Source organism: Amphiprion ocellaris, chromosome 18 (assembly GCF_022539595.1).
Source record: "Amphiprion ocellaris isolate individual 3 ecotype Okinawa chromosome 18, ASM2253959v1, whole genome shotgun sequence".
Classification (NCBI taxonomy): Eukaryota; Metazoa; Chordata; class Actinopteri; family Pomacentridae; genus Amphiprion; species Amphiprion ocellaris.
The window spans coordinates 31,655,081-31,671,653 of record NC_072783.1 but is presented as its reverse complement, the minus strand read 5'-3'; the positions used below and the strand labels follow the sequence as shown (position 1 = coordinate 31,671,653).

General features: G+C 40.0%; 1 protein-coding gene across 7 annotated transcripts in view; it reads left to right on the top strand.

The window, feature by feature from the left end:
• The window catches only part of LOC111569350 (C-terminal-binding protein 2), a 71,170-nt gene that overhangs the window by 46,593 nt on the left and 8,004 nt on the right, over nucleotides 1-16,573 (top strand). For 5 of the 7 annotated variants that reach the window (XM_055004546.1, XM_055004545.1, XM_055004543.1 and 2 more), the window contains exons 5-8: nucleotides 5,309-5,523; nucleotides 6,879-7,009; nucleotides 8,654-8,781; nucleotides 9,173-9,290. In XM_055004546.1, the coding sequence (XP_054860521.1) occupies nucleotides 5,309-5,523; nucleotides 6,879-7,009; nucleotides 8,654-8,781; nucleotides 9,173-9,290 (592 nt within the window). Of the gene's footprint in view, nucleotides 1-5,308; nucleotides 5,524-6,878; nucleotides 7,010-8,653; nucleotides 8,782-9,172; nucleotides 9,291-9,526; nucleotides 9,602-16,573 lie in introns of all 7 variants that reach the window. The other 2 variants (XM_055004549.1, XM_055004544.1) reach the window with 1 other exon arrangement.

Sequence of the window (16,573 nt, the reverse complement as noted above, 5' to 3'; positions counted from 1 at the left end):
TTTAGACTTGGATTTAGATGTTGCTAAGAGAATAGCATGTTGCTCATGAGTAGACCCTGGACTGTTGGAAAACCAAAAACCTGACAATTCTTTCTGTTTTTACAGTTTCTGGCTCTAATAAATGGTGTAATTTGCGAATTTTGTAAAATAAATAACATGCCTTTTAAATCTGCCAGCAGGATTTGGGGTTCAGATTGTCAGATTCCATTGTGGGTATGAATGTAATATTACAAAGACTACTGGATAGGACCACTGCAGTTTGTATTATCGATCCAACAGGGATGCTACAGTAACTCTGCTCAGTTATTTCTATAAAAGCATCTCCAGAGCAGAGAGCCGTCATGCAAGATCATTGTTTTTGGACTTTTCCTCAGCCTCCAGCGACATACAGCCACATTTGCTAGTGCAGAAGCTCTCGAGAGGTTGGGCTTGGACAGCAGTATTACTGGCCGGACTCCCTAGAGTTCCTCACATGCAGGACAGAAAGTGGTCAGTTTTGAGTCCAGCATGTATTTAAACCATCACATCTTCCATCAGAAGTTGGAGAGTTTTCCTATCCCTCTCCTGACAGTACAGTGATTGATGGCCAGAATACATAAAAGTTGTTTTCTTCAAGTATCTGGGAGCTATACTAGACAATAAACTGTCATTTGAGAGTAATACTGACATGGTGTACAAGGAAACCCAGCAGATTCTCTTTTGTCTCAGAGAAACTCTCTAAGTTGCAGACTGGCAGTACCCTGATGACAGTGTTTCATCGATATTTCACTCACTTTCTCTTTTATCTGGCGATATCAATCTCTCAAGGTCAAAATGTACTCAATGAGGTGGTTAGTGTCTGCAGCAAAATAACTGGCACTGCACAGGAAACTCTGCAGGACCTTTACAACAAACGGTTACATAAGAGAGCAGAATCCATCCTTTACATCAACCGTTTCAGCTGCTGCCATCTGGTAGCCTCCTTTACACCCTCTGGCATCTCCCCACTGAACTCTAGGAGGACAAGGTAGTTGTTTGCAGAATGTTTCCACTAATTGGTTTTCCATCTATGTAACTGACTGCTTCAACAGTGTGTTTATGTTTTCAGTTGTGCAAATATGTGCAGTATGTTTTATGTATGTTAAATGTGTGCATATAGAATACACCGCTGCATAATGAAGTAGTGAGAGCAGGAAACAAAGAAAATAATACTGTCAAAATCTAAATGCATTAACACAATGAACAGTAGCAACTGCATTTTTTTATATATGTACATGGATTTCTGCTACCTAAGTTAACTGTTTTGAATAGCTTTGAAATATAGTGATAGATAGCAATTCTAGGAAATATTTCAATTAATATCTTGATATTGAATTCACCAGTTTTGACTAAACAGACACATAATCTGACTCTGCTGTATACATCAGTGGTAGAGCCACATAGCTTTTGGAGTGGTGGAAAGGCTGAGATTATCGCTCACATTTGGGGTGGCATAATGTCTTAATATGCTTAATGCTTTTTATTTATTTGTATTATTTTCTACATTGTCGATTAATACTGAAGATTAATGCTTTTTTGTTTACAACATAATTCCATATGTATTATTTTATAGTTCTGATGTCTTCAGCATTAATCTACAATGCAGAAAAGAATTGAATAAAAACAACTGAATGAGAATGAGGGTTTTTAATTGTCAATATAGCTCTGAAGATAATTGCAATTTAAACTGCATAAGACACATAAATATAAAGATGAATAAAGATGGCAGAATTGTCCTTGTTTGGCTTGTTCAGCTAAAACCCATCTATATGAGAACAGCGGTCGTACAGAAAAAAATCTGCAAAAAGATGCTGCTAGAAAAATAGTAATTGCTGGGTGTAACTCCAGTGTATGTACAGAACTCTAACAAGCTCCACAGTTGTTTGGTTGTGTTTAGGGATGTCCAAGTCCAACTGATCCTAATCATTTAATATTAAGTGGCTGCTGATACCTAGATCCAATCTGATTCATTTCGGCATCCAAGGTGTTCCTTAATGTTATGTAGGTGCTCATACACCTTGTTGTAAGGCACTTGCATGGCACTATATGTAATGTATTGTCAAGAAGGCAGCATGTACTGCTCCAAAAGCTCTAAATGATGGCAAAAACCTGTGTTCTCTTCAAGCTTGTCAGAATATGTATTGTAGATTAAATTTAATACCTGTGTGTGCCACCAGGTGGAGCCTCCTACTGTTAAATACTATAGCATCCCCAGGAGGAAGTCCCACAGACTATGCGTAGTTCTGTTTTGGCAAGTTAAGATTGTATTGTGGAGATTTAGCTAGCAATGGGCACCATGACACAGACTTAATGTGAGGCTTAATGTCCAACGGCCAGCGCTAGTATGTTTTAATCAATAAATTCCTCCACAAACAGCAGCAGTAGCAGCAGACAAAAAGCTGGGTTAATGGTTTTTGGTGCCGATTATTTAAAAAATGTCATAATGATCACCGATTCTGTGATAGTAGCTCAGGACACCTCTATTTGTGTGGAGTACTAGACGAACCGTGACCATTCTTTGCTGCTGTTTCTCATATACATTAACACTGAATGGACTGTTTATGAATACCTCCATTTTGGCCCCTTGACCAATCAGAACCAGGTACCGTCACTCTGTGTTTCAACTTCATGTTTAACTGTCCTTTGCCTGATGATAAATGAGCAGCACAAAGCAAAATTCTGGGACAAAGAGTCAAGAATGAGGTGCCAGAGATTGAAACACTCAAATCAACACAAGTTGGTGGCAGACCCGCAGGTTTTCCCTGTTGGGGCATTGATCTGTGTGGGGAGTGACAGAAGAGACTTGAAGTTGAGATTCCACATTAAAGAGAAAATCCAGACATAGTTTTTTTTTTTGAAGTAGCTCCTAGAGATATTTTTATACCCCAAAGCCCAGAAAGATTTTATTATCAAGCCTTTTAGATCAAAACCCTACTATTTTGCACAATCTCGGAGGCAGAAAATTATTGCAAAAGAAGCAGTGATCCCGATTTTGGCAGCAGCTCCAGACGTCTTGGTAAATCAGATTGTACTGCGAACCGCAAGACGACCTGGTGTGTTTCAAACTGACTGGAAAAACTCATTCCCCCGCCGCTGCTGCCGCCGCTGCTGCTGTCGGTGTCGCTCTTTCAACCTGCACTTTTAACTGGCTGCTGAATGCAACAAGTTCATTTCTGTGCTCTGTGTGATGTCAAAATGTGCTCTGGGAATAAAGCAACTGAAGCAGAAGTGCACAAGACTGGTTGAGGAAAGGTGGATAGAAAAACTGTATCGCTACTGACAGGCTGGTTTTTACTTTAATCGATATGAGCGATGAAAATGATGTTTTGCTGCAATTAGAATCCATCGCCGACATTAGAACAGTGACTGCTTAAGTAGGCCTGTTGCTTAGCTGTCTTTATGCTGCCATCTCCTCTTGGCCGACGCTGAAAAAGGGAAAGAGGAGGGATGATTCTCCTCGGCTGTGGAGCCTAAGAGCAGGACATAATGCTTCATCACAAAGAGAGGACCTTGAGAGTGTAAAGGACCTTATCGATCCTTTTCACGAGCAACAACATCCAACTCTCCATTACTCTCTCTCTCTCTCTCTCGGCTGCTGCTGCACAACAGCGACCGGTATCTCCAGCCAGCAGAGTGGAGACTCACATCCTACACAACAAATGGCTGTGAGAGACAGAGTTAGAGGCTCGTATACTACAGTTTCTGATTCACCGTCTCACAACCTCAGCTAGAGACAAGTTACCTCGCATTGTTCTCTTCCTGCAAAACTACTTCTCTATCACTTATCACTCATAAATCCTTTTTAAAATAATCTCTCGAACACTCAAGAACATCTTCTCATCCTTCACACTCACTGCAAAGAATGCAGGCCGAGTGAAGATTCTGCCGCTGTATTTTGAATGGCATTGACCCACTATGAATGATCAGTTGAGATCACAAGGCTCACAATTCAAACAGTGTAAAGCATTCTAAGATGCTAGTACCACAGCTGCAGCAGTGCTTTGTGATCAGAGTGCATATACACAGAACGTTTTCTGTTGTGTAGAAGGTCACATATTTGATGAATCAGTGCACTGCAAAGAAAACGCTTCCAAGCTTGTTGTCATTTTTTTGTGCGTTTTATGGAAAGGGGAGTGAATTTTGAATAAGATGTAATTTATGTCGTAGCTGGATGTTGGAGCAGAGTGATTGTTGAAGTGTAAACCAGTGGAATATTAGAGAAATTCTGATTAATTTGACAGACATTTGGTTGGATTATATGTTTTAGATTAAGCTGACAATAAAGATTCAGCTTCTGTAGGAAATTAAAGTTCTTTTAAGGATGTTAAAGTGCACATTTTGCAATGTTGTAAAGCTTTTTATTTCCTCCCATTTTGTTTCCAACAGAAATTTAATACCACTAAAAGTTTAGTAATGAGCTTTGTAACATATTAAAACTGATACTGTTTTTGCTAGGGATGTCCAATAATATCGGCCTACCGATATTATCGGCCCAATATTGGCATAAAAATGTGATATCGGTCAATATGGTTATCATTTATTTTGCCTATCATGACAACCGATAAAATAATGCCTGGATTTCACCGGCATTTACCGGCGCACTAATGATGACATCATCAAACTGCGTTGTGAAGCATGTAAACAAGTGTGGCTGCAGTAACAAGCTTGTTGTGCCTGACTAACAATATGTCTGTGGTTTGGAATTATTTCCAAGTCCACATATATCGGTATCCGTTGATATCGGAATCGGAAAATGAGAGTTGGACAATATTGGCATATCGGTTATCGGCAAAAAAGCCAGTATTGGACATCCCTTGTTTTTGCACTAGTTTCAGTCACAATAGTAAACTAGGAATTCTTAAAAAATCTCCCAATCCTTTAACAACATCTACAGATGAACACTGAACTGAACCATTGAGATTCTAATTATGTTTTATTTTCAATTTATTGCTTTATTTAAAAGGGAGAGTGCCTATGATAGAGATGGCATAAATGTGCCAGAGGCTATTTTGATCTGTTGTCCCCAGATTTCTTTTTCTTTCTGTCATTCAACTTTACTTTCTGAGTTCTATCTTCTGTTTATATTGTGTTCAGCTGCAAGCAATATTCACTGCACTAAAACTTGGCAAGAAATCAGATGACTTATACCCACATAATCTGACTTTAGGTGCAGAAAACATGCTCCCTGCTCTAGATAATAACAGGAAAATGTATTTTTATTGTGTGTGTGTATATTCCTGTGGTTTACTGTTCATATAAACCAACACCCTCTGTGTCTGTGTGTCCTCAGGTCGTTCGGGCCAGGCCGTCGCGGTTCGAGCTAAGGTTTTTGGCTTCAACGTCATCTTCTATGACCCCTACCTGCAGGATGGCCTGGAGCGCTCGCTGGGCGTCCAGCGCGTCTACACCCTGCAGGACCTGCTCTACCAGAGCGACTGCGTCTCCCTGCACTGCAACCTGAACGAGCACAACCACCACCTCATCAACGACTTCACCATCAAACAGGTGCATTACTAAAACACGCATACATGTGCAGATGCATCATCCAGACAGAGCTGAACATCACGTTCAACAGCTGTTACCTGACCTCAGCTTAATGCAGTTGCTATCGAGCAGGTAGACAAGCAGAGCTGCTGGTGCATTATTACTCTGTCAGCCTGGAGGCTGGCCTAAAGAGCATTATAGTTGGTAGAAAGCGAGAGCAGGGAAAGAAGAAAAAAAGTCTGGAAACAGCAGCACCCTTCCTGCCTGCACATTCCCTGCTCTTTATCTTAAGCTCCACCAAAGCTGGACACAAATTCATTCCTTTGCTCTGTCAAATGCAATTAGCGCCAGCCCACGGCTACAGCAAATATATCGACTAGGCTGCACAGCGGGGGGCTGAGAGCACTGCGAGGGGAAAGTGCTGTTCTGAGTCAATAACTGCACTCAGAGGCGCTGCCTGGGGAGACACCTGCAGGGGAGCTGAGGAACTGCACCAGTCTGAAGGAGCATCTCCCCTTCTGTCAATATCACCCCACATTGCTACTCACTGTTCCTCTTTGTCTTGCCTCTCGTGTACCCTTCTTCTTCTTCTCGAGATTTGCGAGTTCCAGCTTTGCGAGGAGATAAAGAGGAGTGGGTGTAGGGTAATAGCCTAACCCAGTTAACTCTGTGTCTTTTCCAAAAACCGAAGATTCTCAGCTGCCTCTTAAGTGCTGCAGTGAAAGAACACTTTTCTCTCTTTTCCTCACCAAAAAATTTTTGGCAGTGGCTCTTAGCTTCTAAAGTGGAAACGTGTGTGTGCATGTTTGTGTATTTTTTGGTGTGTCAAAACCACCAAGACCTAATAAAAGACTGCCTGCCAGCATAAAGGCTTTTCATGCCCCTGGATTTCAGCTTTTGTCAAGATTAAGGGATTACTTTCTTCTGAGCATATTCATTTGATTTTTTTTCCTCCTTCCTCCCTCTTACACTTTTTGTTGTGCCTTTTTTTTTTAAACCACAAGCAGCAAGGGGTGGTGGTGCTGCCTCATCTTTCAGCTCATCCTTCATTTCATCTCTTGGTTTTGGATAAGGACTGCTCTCTATCCCCACATCTGACAGGATTTTTTTTCACAGGTGCTTTCTGTCTCCTGGATCTTTCAGGTGTCAGGTGCAACAAAGATGTCACTTTTTTCCCTCTCTTCATATGTAATATGTTTTAAAACCCCATCAATCCAGATTGTTCTTGTGCTTTAGATCAAACAGATTAATCTGACTTCCAGACTGACAGATGCACAAAACCACACTCATCTGGTGTTTTACTGTAAATACCTGCCTGTCTATCTCTGGTTTTCTGCGTTGACTTGTTTGTATTTGTGTGTCCTTGTGCGCTACAGATGCGTCAGGGTGCATTCCTGGTCAATACCGCACGAGGAGGTCTGGTGGATGAGAAAGCTCTGGCCCAGGCGCTGAAGGAAGGGAGGATACGTGGAGCTGCCTTGGACGTCCATGAGACTGAGCCCTTCACGTAGGTGTACCAAAAAAATGTAAAAAATCCCTCTTAAAGTCAGACAGATGAACGCCTCACTTAGAGAGACAGACATGGAAATAGACAGGTGTGTAGAAATGGAAAGAAGGCAAGAAGTTACACAGACAAAGAGGCAGAAACCCTTAAACAGATGAAGAGGCAGACAGTCTGACAGGCAGGCAGAAACAATAGATGGCAGATGGATGATGAGTTAAAGACACCTCACACTCTTGTAAGAGGTAATAGAATTCAAGGGATAGAGAACTTTATTCCTGTCAGAGGAAATTAAATACAGTTAAAGGTACAAGTGGATGGTTGAGTGTGTAGGAAGTGCAACAAAGAGTGTGTCCTCTACTTCTTCAGGTATCCAAGAACCAATCCAAGTAAAATTCAGTTCAATTATGTGAGCAGTTTTATGTTTGTTGATAGTGGACTGATTGCTGTTTCTGCATTTTGCTTCTTCCTTTTTACAAATCCACAATGAATGAAAAAACACTCAACTTTAAACAATAGTCCAGTCTTATTTAAACTGTTAAATATCACACTTAGGGATTTCCTGATGACACTCTGACACCAGTCTGAACTTAAAAACATTTGCCCTGCATGTTTTGAATTTTTAAGCCTGTATCTGAGATGAAATCACGTCCAATTTGACCCGTATTTCCAAAATCACCCTTTCCCCTCACGCTTTTGTCCTATCGCTGCATCTCAGCTTTGAGCTATGAACTCCATTTCTGTTTCCTTCTCTCACCAGAAGGCAAACAGCTTGATACGCCTCCCCGTTTTCCACCTTTCTAAGAAACCATGTTCCCCATCTCAGAGGGTTACTGGTGTTGATGTGCTGTTCACGCATCAGGGCCAGTTAAGGGAGGTTGGAGGCTGCTTATTTCTGGCTGGCTGCGCAGCTGACTGACTGACTGCTCGAGAAAGACAGAAACCGAACCCAATGAATCTGGAACTCATGCTCCGCTAACCCAATATGTCAACGGGGGAGCATTTCATAAGTTTGGCCCTCCGTCCCACGCGACATGACACTGATTCAGGGCGCCGCTGAGGCGTTGCACACCGAACACACAGAGCCAGGCGAGGTGTTACAAGGATAGAAAGGGAGGGAGTTGGCGCTGATCTGTTTTTGTGAGCCACATGAGAGGAAAAAAGAGGCTGAGAGAGGAAGTATTGGAGCAGCAGGAAGAGAGACGGTGGCATTTGTGAATAACAGGATCTGACATTTTGTGCCTCTGGCTATATTTCCAGACAAATGTCAGGCAAACTGTACACAAACATTTGAAGTTAAATAGGAGGAATAAGCTAAAACGTCAAACGGGTTGATGCACATGAACTGGCTTTTGGATTGTTGCACAATAAATTGCCAAAAAAAGACAATAGAATGCCCAATGAAATGCTTAATGCACCAGTATTAGCCATGCAAAATAAATAGTGGTGGACAAACCTCTGCTGTACAAACTACACCACAGTAGTTCAACTGAAAAAAGAACTCACTGTGTGACTTCTCATTGCTTATGTCATGTTTTTGTGACAGTTCTGCCGTCATGTGAGTGTACTGAAAGAAAAAAACTTCTTTGTAGATTCTTTGTATTCATTTCTAACTTTTATGGTGTTTTCCCGTCTCTGTTTGCGTTGTAGTTTTGCTCAGGGCCCGCTGAAGGACGCTCCAAACTTGATCTGCACACCACACACAGCCTGGTACAGCGAGCAGGCCTCTCTGGAGATGAGGGAGGCAGCCGCCACCGAGATCCGAAGAGCCATCACCGGTACGCACGTTTCACTTTTATCAGAAATCCTCCTTTTTTCCACCATTCGCTGCTTCACAATCAAGCCTCGACTATGTGACCTGTTGCACGTCCTCCTTCCCCAGATGTCGCATTTCCGCTTCGAAAGGCCCTCGGCAGCCTTTGTTAAACCCGGACCTCTTAATAGATGTCATCATTAGCTTCCCCCGACACACAGCGGTTGCCGGGGAAAACACCCAGATTGTTAAACGATCTTAATTTGCATTTGCGTACCCAAGCCTGATATGTTTGTCAGTCTGAACTCATTAACACTTTGCTCGCTCATCCCACTGTAACAAGTCGCTTGCCTTTTAGCTCGTGTGATTTATACCCGTGTGCTTCACTTGCTCTTAACTCGTTTTTTGTGTGGCAGGCCGCATCCCTGACAGCCTACGAAACTGCGTCAACAAGGAGTTCTTCGTCACCACGGCACCCTGGGCGGTTATGGATCAACCTGGAGTTCACCCTGAGCTCAACGGCGCTGCTTACAGGTAGGGGCTGAAAATGCAAATGTTGAAATGTTAGTTTTCATCACTTTTAATACCATTTTTTCTCAAAAATATCTGAATAAATCAATGAACTCACCACTCCTCCATAGATCTTAGTGCCCCATCCCCTCATTAACTGTCCTTTATAGTGGTAGAAAGAAACTACTGTCCGCTATGTCCAACTCTCTCGGCCCTTCTTGATCTCAGCATCTCCACCTCCGTGTGCTTCTTTCACGCAGCCAAGTGAACCAAACTCTTCCGGCCGTAACAACAGGCATCCCCCAAGACAAAATTAATGCCTAGATCAGGAGCAGGTAAATACGACCATCCAGGGGCCTGCAGCTTCTGGCTGGAGGTCCTGGATAAGACCCCCTCTCTCACCCGAGCTCACCCAATGTGGCCCCCCCCCCCCCCCCCCCCCCCCCCCCCCCCCAATAATCCCCCAGCACTCACCTGTTTGACTGAGCACAGAGTGCTGCAACTGCAGCGAATGTGGGGTTCTGAGTGTCCCAGCAAGCATGACATGAAGCCATTCAGATGCACTTTCTTGGATGGAGTCATGCTTCGTGGTTTCCCTTCTTATGGGTTTTTGGGCAAGTTCTTTCGGATTAAATGTCTCTGAACTGCGTTGTCCTTTTTCCTTCTCTGGTTGATGAGTTTTATTGTGATTTTTTTCACCCTTTTTTTTTGCCAGACTACTGTAATATAAGGTCTCTTTTCCTTTAAAAAGCCTCAGGAACTAAATCAGGCACAGAAAGTCCTTTTTTTGTACTCTTAAGAATATTTCAAAAACCATAAAGATAACCAAATTACACCAATGAAAGATTATAAAGATTACATCTTCCTTTTTTAAATGCTGAACCAATTAGTCGAAGGAGAACTACTTCTGAAAATTGAGAAATTATCATTTATAAAGCTGCAACTTGCACTGGTTACATCTTCTCACATGTGAAAATAATTTTTTTCTCCATTTTCTATTATTGTAAATGTACAATCTTTGAATTGTACACTGCTGGTCTGCAAAAAAAAACTGCCTGAAGTTATAACCTTGGCCTCTCCGAACTTAACAACAGTCTCTTACATTTTATGGAGCCAACTACTCATTATAAAGCAAGAATAATCTGCTGCAGCCCTCATGAGACGACACAGTATCTTGCCTTTTGCAATTTATTTTAATGGATTCTTGAAGACAAATTGAAATGATTAATTTTTCTATTTTTTTAGACTTTAAAATGTTAGAAAATAGCAAAAAACCTTGTTTTGTCTTGTAATCAGTTCTAAACCCAAATACATTGAGTTTACTATCATACTAGTTCAGACATAGTTTAGTATGTCGTCCAAAATGTGACCAAAAACGTCATAGTTTAGTATGTCGTCCAAAATGTGATAAAAACATCATGAATCTCACAAAAACGTCATAGTTTAGTATGTCATCCAAAATGTCACAAAAACGTCATAGTTTAGTATGTCGTCCAAAATGTGACAAAAATGTCATAGTTTAGTATGTCGTCCAAAATGCCAGAAAAACATCATAGTTTAGTATGTCTTCCAAAATATTGCAAATACGTCATAGTTTAGTATGTCGTCCAAAATATGATAAAAACGTCATAGTTTAGTATGTCGTCCAAAATGTCTCTAAAAAGTCATAGTTTAGTATGTCATCCAAAATACGACAACGTCATAGTTTCGTATGTCGTCCAACAAGCAGAGTGAAGGTACACAGGTAGCTCAATTGGTTGAGAGGGTGACTCGTAAACAGCACCCTGTCAGAGACACAGGTTCAATTCCAGCTCATGGCCCTTTGCTGCATGTCTTTTCTGCTTTCTTGTCTTCCTCTCTCCTTATTACTTCTATTTACTTATTGAATCAAACCCACTTAGCAAAAATCGTCACAGTTTAGTACGTCGTCCAAAATATCATTAAAATGTCATAGTTTAGTATGTTGTCCACAATGTCACTAAAACATCATAGTTTAGTATGTTGTCCAAAATGTGACCAAAAACGCCATAGTTTAGTATGTTGTCCAAAGTGTCACAAAAACGTCATAGTTTAGTATGTCGTCCAAAATGTCACTAAAACATCATAGTTTAGTATGTTGTCCAAAATGTGACCAAAAACGTCATAGTTTAGTATGTCGTCCAAAATGTCACTAAAACGTCATAGTTTAGTATATCGTCCAACAAGCGGTGACCAGGTGCCCAGGTAGCTGAACTGGTTGAGAGGGTGTCTTATAAACAGGACTCCGTCAGAGACACAGGCTCGATTCCAGCTGAAGGCACTTTGCTGCATGTCTTTCCTGCTTTCTTGTCTTCATCTCTCCTTATTACTTCTATTTACCAATTGAATCAAACCAACTTAGCAAAAAACGTCAGTTTAGTATGTCGTCCAAAATATCCCAAAAAATGTCATAGTTTAGTATGTCGTCCAAAATGTCACAAAAACGTCATAGTTCAGTATATCATCCAAAATGTGACCAAAAACGTCATAGTTTAGTATGTCGTCCATTTCTTTTGTATGTCTTTTTTCTGTTAGAGTTTGTGTTCTTCTAAGTTTAACTCCAAGATTTTAAATACTTTCATTTACTGCAAATGAATATCTACTCCAAAGGTCTCACTAATAATCATTATCAGCCTTAAAAACCCACAGAACACCCCTCTAGACTCGACCACACTTAGTACAGTCCGGTTCCCCCTTCTATAAATCTACTTGGAATCTTCCACTTCCTGTTTGTCAAAGTGGCCTTCTACCTGGATAGGTTTTGTTGGAGCTCATGTAACAAACATTTTGGGTAAGTGCACTTTAATATGGATGGATGACACTGAATTAGAGTCTGTTTTAATGAGACTGAGTTCAGATGTGTAGCTCTGTCATTAAATAGGAAATTATTTCTCAGAATTCACAGAGAAAAGTCTGAAATGTTTGCTAGGTTAGCGTCCCACATGTTCTTTGGCTCAGCTAAAGCTAACTCTCTCCAACTTCTGGATCTCTTGAGTTGCTTGTTGTTAAAATATCTTGCTAGAGGTGCTGAAGCTCAGAAAGTCTGAGATATTTGTTCAGAATAAGCTCATTCTCAAGTCTGATCTGAACTGTCCTCTTTTGTTTGAACTTTCCCTAAACTTAGGAGTTAATGACAGAGCAGCACATCCAGACTCAGTCTCAATTATGTAGAGATTAAACTTCAGTGTCATTCATTGATGTTAAAGTGCAGTTTTTCAAATGTTTGTTGCACATGCTCCCGACCAAACCAGTCCACGTGGAAGACAATGTGAAGAGAAAGCTCAAGGGGATGAATATCACGCATTTAGGTTGGAAATAAATGTCCATTAATAAGACATTGTCATGCAAAAGTTGGATTTCCCTTTAATGTTGTTCAAATCTTTGTTGAGTGTTTCGTTGATGTTGGTTTCTAAATGTTTTCTGACGCTCGGCCCCAAAGATTAAAACCTCACAAGCTGCAACAATTCACACATTATCAACTATCTTTCTGACTAAACTAAGATAAAAAGTGAAAAACCGTCTGATTCCTGCATCATGAATGTAAATCTTTTTGGTTTTTATGACAGTAAACTGAATATATTTGGGTTTGACATTTTATAAACCAAAACAAGAAATGAATTAGTGGAGAAAACAATCAACAGATTAATGGACAAAGAAAATGTGTTTTCCAAAATATATGGCTGAATTACTCCAACATTACAAGATACATACAATTTTAATTCAATTTTATTTCTATAACGCCAATTACAGGTCAAATTGTCTCAAGACGCTTTATTTTGATATTTTTTGCCATATTTAAAATATGACAAAGTAAGAAATTTAAACCTCTTGACTAATCCAATTTATTATTTGTTTTTTAAGAGACTAATGGACAATTAAAATAACTTTCTCCATTAAAACTAATAAACATGAGGTCAAATATCAAGTTGTTTCTTCAAACATTTCCTCTTTCTGTTCTTTGATTGTGGACAGATTTACTAAGAACTCATTTCAGAAAACTGATTTCCAGATAAAGTCTACTAGTAGTTGAAGGCATTGATCAAACTAATGTTACCTTCTGATCTCCACAAACTTTACTGTTCAGTGAAGAGAATCAAAGTTTGTTGAGGATTTCTAAAAAAACCCACAGGTGAAGGTCTGAGAAGAACTCAGATGGATGGTCTAAATGTGAAATCAAGACTCATGGTCACAAGTTTTAAGGTTTCTGTTAACCAGAAAGTTCAAACTAACAGAGAAGTACTCAATAACTTAGAAGATTTCAGCCCTCAGACTGTCTGAAGGTTCAAACTAACAGAGAACTACTGTGGGACTTAGAAAACTTCAGCCGTCAGACTGTCTAAAGGTTCAAACTAACAGAGAACTACTGTGGGACTTAGAAAATTTCAGCCCTCAGACTGTGTGAAAGCTCAGGTCCTGAGGACTCGGGAGGTGTGGAGGCTTTGGAAAGTCTTGGAACTGAGGGTTCAACCCTCCAGCACAAAGGCTGAAGTCCAACCTCCTGAGAAAAACGGTCGAGTCGAGACTCGAGTTAAAAAAAAAACTCGAAAACCACAAAAAATAGATGATAAATGCGCAAAAAAAAGAAGAATTAGTATCTGAGCGAATAGCTCAGGGGGATAAGAAGAGAGACTGCGGACTGGAGGGTCGCAGGTTCAAGACCCGCCACCGGCCTTTTTCTTTCTTTGTCTTTGTCAGGATTTTGAGAAAAACTTAAGCAGTGTCTGGTCTTGAACCAGCGACCTGCAGCTCCATAGGCAAATCCTTAACTCACTGAGCTACAGATCAGATAAAATGAAATAAATTCGTCGTCCCTTTGGCATCGTAGTTCCTGAAGTGACCACATGGGCGGAGCCAAGGCGGAGTCTGGGTGGAGTCAGGGCGGAGAGTAGGCGGGGAGGTGGGTGGCGGCCTCCCCCCTCTACTCCCCCACCTCCCCCCACCACCCACCACACCTTCCCCCGCCCCACGAGTTCTTCGAGTCTCCACGAGTTCTTCGAGTCTCGACAGGTTTTCCCCAGTTTCTGGAGTTTCCACCAGGTCGGAGGCAGAACAACTTGTCATGAAGAGGTGTTGAAGTCGGCCAGGATGGACTGACTTTTTACAGCAACTAGAAGGAAGACCACTAGAAGAGCAGGTCTTTAACCAACATCCATGAAATCCATGGAGTCGCTCCAGAGAAATGAAGGGAAGTCAACTTTTATCAACCTCCATCCAGATGTTCAACTTCATATCTTTACTTGGAGATTTTTAGCACCACAAACCTTTAGTATCACACTTTATTATCATTTATTAGGACTTTAATGGAATCCACCAGCAGATTTAGTTTTTGTTGACAAACTTTATTCTTGTCATCGTGGGACTGCAGTATTTAAAACTGTTCCTTCTATTTGACCTCATGTTTATTACTTTTAATGGAGAAAGTTGTTTTAATTATCCATTAGTCTCTTAAAAAACAAATAATAAATTGGATTAGTCAAGAGGTTTAAATTTCTTACTTTGTCATATTTTAAATATGGCAAAAAATATCAAAATAAAGCGTCTTGAGACAATTTGACCTGTAATTGGCGTTATATAAATAAAATTGAATTAAAATTGTATGTATCTTGTAATGTTGGAGTAATTCAGCCATATATTTTGGAAAACACATTTTCTTTGTCCATTAATCTGTTGATTGTTTTCTCCACTAAGTCATTTCTTGTTTTGGTTTATAAAATGTCAAACCCAAATATATTCAGTTTACCGTCATAAAAAAACAAAAAGATTTACATTCATGATGCAGGAATCAGGCAGTTTTTCACTTTTTATCTTAGTTTAGTCAGAAAGATAGTTGATAATGTGTGAATGAACAAAGATTTGAACATCATTAAAGGGAAATCCAACTTTTGCATGACAATGTCTAATTAAAGGACATTTATTTCCAACGTAAATGTGTGATATTCATCCTCTGGAGCTTTCTCTTCACATCGTCTTCCACCTGGACTGGTTTGGTCGGGAGCATGTGCAACAAACATTTGAAAAACTGCACTTTAACATCAATGAATGACACTGAAGTTTAATCTCTACATAAATGAGACTGAGTCTGGATGTGCTGCTCTGTCATTAACGCCTAAGTTTAGGGAAAGTTCAAACAAAAGAGGACAGTTTAGATCAGACTTGAGAATGAGCTTATTTTGAACAAACATCTCAGACTTTCTGAGCTTCAGCACCTCTAGCAAGATATTTTAACAACAAGCAACTCAAGAGATCCAGAAGTTGGAAAGAGTTAGCTTTAGCTGAGCCAAAGAACATGTGGGACGTTAACCTAGCAAACATTTCAGACTTTTCTCTGTGAATTCTGAGAAATAATTTACTATTTAATGACAGAGCTACACATCTGAACTCAGTCTCATTAAAACAGACTCTCATTCAGTGTCATCCATCCATATTAAAGTGCAGTTACCCAAAATGTTTGCTGCATGAGCTCCAACAAAACCTGTCCAGGTAGAAGGCCATTTTGACAAACAGGAAGTGGAAGAATCCAAGTAGATTTATAGAAGGGGGAACTGGACGGTACTAAATGTGGTCGAGTCTAGAGGGGTGTTTTGTGAGTTTTTAAGGCTGATAATGATTATGAGTGAGACATTTGGAGTAGATATTCATTTGCATTCATGATGTTTTTTTCAAAGAAAACCTTTCTGTAGTGTTTTTCATGGCCTCCTTTACATTATTTCATCTTATGGCAGGTTTTTACAACATGTTTGAAAAATCACATTTTTTTTTCGACATTGTATAGTAAGGCAGTTTTTTTTGCGCCAAAATTCATGATGATTTTTTTTTCAAAGAAAACCTTACCATAGTGTTTTTCACGGCCTCCTTTACATTATTTCATCATATGGCACGTTTTTACGACATGTTGAAAAATCGCATTTTTTTTCGACATAGTATAGTAAGGCGTTTTTTTTGCGCCAAAATTCATGATGATTTTTTTTTCAAAGAAAACCTTTCTGGAGTGTTTTTCACGGCCTCCTTTACATTATTTCATCATATGGCACGTTTTTACGACATGTTGAAAAATCGTGTATTTTTTTCGACATAGTATAGTAAGGCGTTTTTTTTGCGCCAAAATTCATGATGATTTTTTTTTCAAAGAAAACCTTTCTGGAGTGTTTTTCACGGCCTCCTTTACATTATTTCATCATATGGCACGTTTTTACGACATGTTGAAAAATCGCATTTTTTTTCGACATAGTATAGTAAGGCGTTTTTTTTGCGCCAAAATTCATGATGATTTTTTTTTCAAAGAAAACCTT